The sequence below is a fragment of the Lupinus angustifolius genome, chromosome LG09 (genome assembly GCF_001865875.1).
Source record: "Lupinus angustifolius cultivar Tanjil chromosome LG09, LupAngTanjil_v1.0, whole genome shotgun sequence".
Classification (NCBI taxonomy): Eukaryota; Viridiplantae; Streptophyta; class Magnoliopsida; order Fabales; family Fabaceae; genus Lupinus; species Lupinus angustifolius.
Window position 1 is genome coordinate 17,815,095 of NC_032017.1, and position 7,282 is coordinate 17,822,376.

Consider the following 7,282-nt stretch of genomic DNA (forward strand, 5'->3'; position numbering starts at 1 on the left):
TTGAAGATATTCATATTCTTATTTTAACCCAATCACACACAAGCACATTTATATACAACCCTAGCCTACACATATTTTATGTTCCTTTTCTCCCTCTAACAAAACTGAATCATAAACAAAACAAAAAAACATGTTTGATCCAAGAAAAGACCAACCCTCAATTTCTTTTCCATTATTTGATGGAATGGGACATAGAATTCATGGTTATGAATCAAAGGTTGAAGATGAGCCTGGTATTTGTTCACCTCCTTTATGGACTAGGAGTCCTCCAAAGAGCCCAAATCAAAGAAGAAACTACTATAGAAGCTTATCCCCTAAATCAAAGACTCAAGCCATTGAAAGAGGCCAAACGGAGCTTATGGAAATGGTTAGGACCATGCCCGAGTCGAGTTACGAGCTGACTTTGAAAGATATTGTGGAGCAGCCAAAGGTTGATGTCGAAGAAGAAATTAGGGTAAGAGAGAAAATTTGGAGGAACAAAAATGTGCACAAGAGGGGAAGTGTTATTAGTAGAAATGTTGATAAAAAGGGAAGTAGGAGTAATAAAATTGATAGTGGAGGGTTGTATCTGAAAATGGTGTTTCCTACTTCACTGAGATCTAAGAAGAATAACAAAAAGAAGGATTCATCAGCAAATAATAATAGTTCAAATGTTTCTCCTAGACCATCAGTTTCTGATAGATCCACCAAGAACATTGATAAAGATTGGTGGAAGAAGCATCTTTCAGCATCTGGTGGAGAGAGTGATAGTGGTGTATCGAGTATCAATAGTGGAAGCATGAGAAGTTCTGGTAGCAGCAGTAGCAATAGCAGCAGCAAAAGTAACAGCAGGTATGCTTAATCTAATAAAACATGGAAATATTTGTTTTTGAGTTTGTATGGAATATTAGTATTGTGCCTAATAGTTTGGTTACAATGATGATCTAATTAACAAGTTTTAAAAGTTTAGATAGCAGTAAACTAACAAGTTTTTGAAGGTTTCCATATTATATCTTGTTTGAAAATTTTCTAAATGCTATCACTCTTTCAGAGCATATACGGTAGATTATATTGAATAAAAGTAGAGTGTAGAAGTTGGGTTGGATTAGTAAAATTTATTAGTAAAATCTTCAAATTAGACTAAATAATGTAGATTTTATGTTTGTTGTTGAATTCTGATATCTAATCAGAACACCCATTTGTTTATTTAATGGAAATATGTGCTTGAAATCTGTATGGTCTCTCAACAACTGACAAAGTCAAAGAAGGAAGTGAAAGCATGCACGGGTTGTCGGTTAAATTTGCTTTGCTTAAAAATTTGTTTTGACTATGTGAGTGTAGAACTATTGAATCACGGAGAAGGCACCAACTGTTCTAAACTTTCGATTGATAAAGTATTTTGGCGTTTCTTTTAAGGACTCTGAAACAAATCAAATACCGAAAGTCCAATTCTTGTTGGTGGATAATAAAAAAGAGCTACAGCTAGGCCTTTTTTGTTTAAGTAGTTGCATTTTTTGTCGGACACTATCACATATTTTGTTGTTAAGCAACCATGATGTTTGTTACTTTTTTTCTTTCTCATCTGGTAAAAAATTAATCTATTTTAAGATGTGTGGTTACCCCTTTCAACAATTGTCGCCTACATGAATCCCATCATTTACTTTTAGTCATTTTGATGTTTGTTACTCTATGATAAAAAGAATTTGCCTAACAAAATATGAATAATAACTAAGTTTAGTACTTGCATTATAGATAATAATTGAAGACCTGCATGCACACATTTTACACGAGATTCACTTTAATGCATAATGTCATGTGCTTTAAGTATCACTTCTAAAATATAATTATTATTTTTGGATGCAATGCAGGCACGAAATGAGTAGTGGTTATAGTTGCTGGCCTTTCTTTCTCCGAAGACCCAAAAAATAAGTACGTGTAGCTTATGACGAAAATGTTTGTAGCCTCTTTCTTTATAAGTGTCTTCTTAAATTTTGTTAATTCCTATCTCAACTTTATTTCACAAAAATAGTAATGATATAATTGACAAAGAAGTAATTAATATTGTATTAAGCTTTGATAAGAGCAATTAAATAGAAACATTTTTTCCTCAAAATCATACTTATAAAGGAATACAGGGAGTATTATATGATATATGCATATTTATTAATTATCGTTTCCTTTGTTTTTATTTATTATATGAAATATGCAGATAAAAGCATGTATGCAAAGACAGCATAGTGAAGAGTGTTTTCGTGTAGATGTTAAAAGATGAATATAATATTAATATATTATCAGTGTAAAGATTTATATCATTATATTATAATATACCGACAATGAACCGATAATATATAAAATTCTTACATTATAATAATACTTTTTTTCCTCTTAAAATACCTGCCTATTTTTGCTCTTTCTTAATTTTAGATCAACACTAATCTGGACCGAAAAGCGTTTTATTAAAAAAATTGATAAGCAAATCTAATGGTTCTATAGATCAATACATGTATAAGGATCATACATCATTGAGCAAAAGTTCTATTAAATGAAGGGGAAATATTTGTAGCTAAAAGTTCTATAGATGATAATTTATGACAATGAATGATATGGTGTAACTGATGGAATTTGGAACAGACATTTAACCACCAGATATAATCCGGAGATTAGGTCATTAGGCTTGTGTATAGAACTATGGTAATACTCTATTGAGGACAATTTTTGTTGTCTTTTTTATTTATGTGATGATTTTTGGATGAGTATAAAAGTTGTAAAGCAAGAGAAATTTATAAGTAAATGTATTTGTTGTAGGAAAAGTTTGGGAAAAGTGCATAAAGTCTTTATAGCTTTATGTTTTTGCAAATAGTCATTATTATTTTTTCTTCTTATTTACCTTTTAAACTTTACTAATTTCTAAAATTGATCACTATATAAATATATTGTTAGCAATAATTAGACTCATAACAATGAATATCAACAAACATTAATATATGGATGAAACTGCCATCAAAATACATAATTGATTGAGAAGAATATAAGTAAGTTTCAGAGTTAAACATAATTAATACAATAATTTTAGTATATTTATATAAATAAAAAATATTTAATAATCGACATTAAAAGGAAATGCATATGTTATAATTTATTATTACTATTAATTTAACATTATCTCGATGCATGAACCAATTTCAATAATAATTAAAATTTAACGGTAATTATGAAGAAAAAATAGTTTATAATGTCAATTTATAAAAAAAAAACATAAAATTAAGAGTGTTTTTATGCATTTTTCTCATTTTTTTATTGTACATATAACACTAAACATCAATCAAGTATTGACTTCATTAGGTGGTATCAACTTGTTTTTTTATTTCTTATTTATGAATTGGATTAACATTCATTGGAACTACTTTCCTATTGATCTTTCCTACCCATGTTAAAAGTGTATAATACATTGGATTTATTCTAGTATTTTATTGTCCAACATTAGATTTAATACAAGGTTAAGTGCCTTATAAACTCCCCCATAAGACCAATTTATTCTATATATCATCTTCTATTAGAATCTCTCCTATTAGGTTGGTGTATGATACTTCTGTGACCCTTCTTCCTTTAGTTTTTCTACCTTTCTAAATAGGTTCTAGATTTTATCACTTTTAAGTGTTTGGCTTGATTATAAAATAGCTCCATTAAACTTCAACTCTTCTTTCTTTTACTAATAAAGTCTAAAGTTATAAAAAAATGAGTCTATAAATAGAATAATATAACATTGCACCCCATCCTAAAATGAGATGATATCATATTTAGATGCCCAAAAAATGATTGAACTATTGGAGTAAACCCGTTTGATTGCTCAAAAACTGTAAACACGAACTAACATCTCAATAACCTCTCAGGGCCTGTCTTTGGTATTTACAGCAAGTATGCTACAGGACTCATAGTTAATGAAACACAATTTTTTATTTTTGTAATAAATAATTTTTATTTTCACCGTTTTTATTTTTATATGAAAAATCTAACTTATTTAGAATATGTTTATTCTTGGATTTATTACTTATTAGATCATATATGAGTTTTTATTCAATATTTTGTTGATTATTGTATTATATGATAATAATTGATGTAGAATTAAATTAAGTTTCCGAGCCATTAAAAGTGTAATTGAAAAAACTTTTTAGACCCAAATCTTCAACTAGTAACAATAATAAATAAGTAAGGAGAAAATATGCTTTATATACTCACTATTTCTATTAAAATTTTGTTTGAAAATTTTAGATAATTAAATTCTTTCTATAAATAATAAATATTTATCACATTATTTGCTTTAAATATCATGACAGACTCTATTAAGAGTATTGGAGGCATGACTCTTTATTTTTGTCGTCTTTATTAATTGCATAATCATTTTCCTGAATAAAAAATTGATTTCATTCACTTTCAGAAGAAGATATTTCTTCTATAATGTTCTTTTAGAAAGTTGACGAATTGCCATGGTTGTCTCTCTTTGTTGATTTCAACCCACTATAAGTTCTGTACTTAAATCAAACACGTGTATATATAAACATTAAAAAACCATTTAGCTTCTTTATAGTTTTAGTTAAATCATACAAATCATCCTCCACTTTTTAAATATACACAAATCACCTCTAAATATATAAATAGATTACACACTACCCTATAACAAATATAAGTGTATTTTCTTATATAAAAAATGAGTGTAATCGAGTAAAACAAAATATGGTATATTGTGATGACAAGTCAAAATATATGGTATAGGTGTCAATGTCTATTCATTATTTTTGGTTCACTATAAAGTATATTAATAATTTTAGGGAGGTGTTTAAATCATTTTATACTGTATTGACTAACCAAAATAATGAATAAATATTGACTCTTATACTATTTAAATTTGTCTTCATAATATACCATATTTTATTTAACTTAATTGCACTTATCATAATTTTTTGTTTTAAAAATTATATTTATCTCTTATACATTCACTAAAACTCCTTATTCGTTTTTCTGGAACAAGTTTTTAGCAAATTAAGGTAGGAAAAAGTAAAGTATTACTCCTTGTTTCCTTCACAACTTCAGGCTTATTTTTTAAAATGTCCTTAATTAGTTGGTTTTCAAATTTCATGACAACATTAATTATTCAATTATCAATTGAGAAAAAAGATGTATCCATGTATAATTATCTATTATTCATATTTCATTATTATTGACTCTTAAATAAAAGTAATATAAATCTATAATGAATGATATGTTGATTGTGTATAAATTTTCATACTGATAGTACATAGATTTTACACTCATCAATTATACATGAGAAAAGAATGTATATACTCTCATTATATCATCCATCATTTACATTTAATTATCATTAATCTTAAAAATAATTTAAATAAATATAAAGTGATATCGTAACAATGTATAAATATTTATATTAATGATATATAAACATTACACTCATTATTCAATTCATTATTGTAGAGAGATCAAAGAAAAATAATTGTTTGATCATCTTAATCAATAAATCATTAATTGGTCTTCAACTTTAATTGATTGAAAGGTGTTTACTCGTATATTAAATAAAGAAAATGTATATTCTCCTATTATATATTCTTATTAATCTTTTTACTCATAAGAAAGTGATATATATTACGATGTGATATTTCATTTATTAATAATTGATTTACAAATAACATATATCATTTTATTATGAGTATGAATATTAATATGAAGATATAACATTACTAATAAATAAATATTTCACTGATGATAATAAATGAAATTAATTAATGCATCCCTCATTGATAACACATGGCATGCAAGTTGAATTGTAAGCTTCTCCAGGTTCTATAAATTCAGGATAATGTTAAGTAAAACCATACCATCAATTGAAGAGGAGAATAAGTATTGGTTTCTTTACTCTATTATAGAGACTATGGAGCATGGAGATTCCTTCTCTCACAATGGCCAGAACACAAAACCAAGCTCTGGTAAGACCTTTAAACAATTATATATATATATATGTGTATTTTTTCCGTGGTGCTAATACACATACATTCTTAATCTTCAATGCAAGGTTATAAGCGGGACATAATTTTTGTCTAAAATTATATTCCTTTTATGTTTTCTTTTAAGGTTTGTTTGCGAGTTGAGTTTTGAATGAGAAAAAAATGAAAAAAAAAGACTTGAGAGAATCATTTAAAGTGTATTTCATGACTCCCAAACATTTCTCTTTTCTCTCTTACCTTCTAAACACCAACTGCAAACATACCTTTAATATTCATAGAATCATATATATATATATATATATATAAACAAGAATTTATGGATTAGTTTTGCAAAATGATTACAATAATCGCAGGAAACTCCTCAAGAAGCAACCCAATGTGGGACAAATATGCCAGTTTACCTCATGCCAAAGTGATGAAAATAATGCGTCAAGTGCTTCCAAAAGATGCAGGAATCTCTGATGATGCTGTGGACACAGTTCAAAAGTGTGCATCTGAATTTATTGCCTTCATCACTGATGCAGCCATTGAGCATTCCAAACTTGACAAAAGGATGACAGTTTCAGCTGAGGACTTGCTTTTCGTGATGGAAAATATGGGTTTTGATGACTATGTTCCTCCACTTACTCTTTTTCTCGAACGTTATCGTAAACAATCCGTGCAACATGGTGTTCCAAATGTTGGGACTCCGCCGCCACCGTCACCACCACCAACGTTGCCGCAATCAGAAATCACTAATAAAACAAGCTTGGATATGTTCTATGAAGATGGGGTTGGTGATGTTTAGGGTTATTAAGGTGGTGGAAGAAGCGGTTAAATAAATAATGTAGCAAGTGCAATTGTTACATGGATGTTTAAAGTTATGGTAATAATAATAATAATTTGCAGACGACAAAGATCTATTGTTCTCAAGTATGTATTCAATTATGTCTCAAATCAATTAAAATAAAGTAAAAGTAGAAAAAATTATAATTAGATTGGGACAGGGTTGATGATATGTTTAAGGACAACAAATCTAAAAGTGCTAGCATTGAAAGGGTCATGTGTTGCTATTTGTCATTTAATGTATAATAAATAAATTAGATGAGTCTTCTTATTCTTTTGTTTTGTTATTATGATGCATGTTTTTGAATTTTGAAAGATGCCATAATGTGCCAAAATCAACCCACAATAAGAAATAACTAGAAGAAGAATGTTTCTTAGGTATTCTTCCTTTGCAGTTTAGGTAATTTGGGTTGCTTTTTTCAATTGTGCCCAGGGTTCCAATGTATAAATTACTATAACATATA

General features: G+C 28.1%; 2 protein-coding genes across 2 annotated transcripts; both read left to right on the top strand.

Annotated features, from left to right (window-relative positions):
* Positions 1 to 1,926, top strand: LOC109356381. The gene is made up of 2 exons (XM_019599708.1): positions 1 to 831; positions 1,848 to 1,926. The coding sequence occupies exons 1-2, from the start codon at positions 131 to 133 to the stop codon at positions 1,906 to 1,908; spliced, it is 762 nt and encodes a 253-aa protein (XP_019455253.1). The 5' UTR covers positions 1 to 130; the 3' UTR covers positions 1,909 to 1,926.
* Positions 5,879 to 6,948, top strand: LOC109356455 (nuclear transcription factor Y subunit B-1-like). The gene is made up of 2 exons (XM_019599775.1): positions 5,879 to 5,975; positions 6,347 to 6,948. The coding sequence occupies exons 1-2, from the start codon at positions 5,921 to 5,923 to the stop codon at positions 6,778 to 6,780; spliced, it is 489 nt and encodes a 162-aa protein (XP_019455320.1). The 5' UTR covers positions 5,879 to 5,920; the 3' UTR covers positions 6,781 to 6,948.

Coding starts and splice junctions, on each gene's coding strand:
- LOC109356381 (XM_019599708.1), top strand. CDS start 131: ATGTTTGATCCAAGAAAAGACCAACCCTCAATTTCTTTTCCATTATTT. Junction 832..1,847: donor AGCAGCAAAAGTAACAGCAG/GTATGCTTAATC, acceptor GATGCAATGCAG/GCACGAAATGAGTAGTGGTT.
- LOC109356455 (XM_019599775.1), top strand. CDS start 5,921: ATGGAGCATGGAGATTCCTTCTCTCACAATGGCCAGAACACAAAACCA. Junction 5,976..6,346: donor GAACACAAAACCAAGCTCTG/GTAAGACCTTTA, acceptor CAATAATCGCAG/GAAACTCCTCAAGAAGCAAC.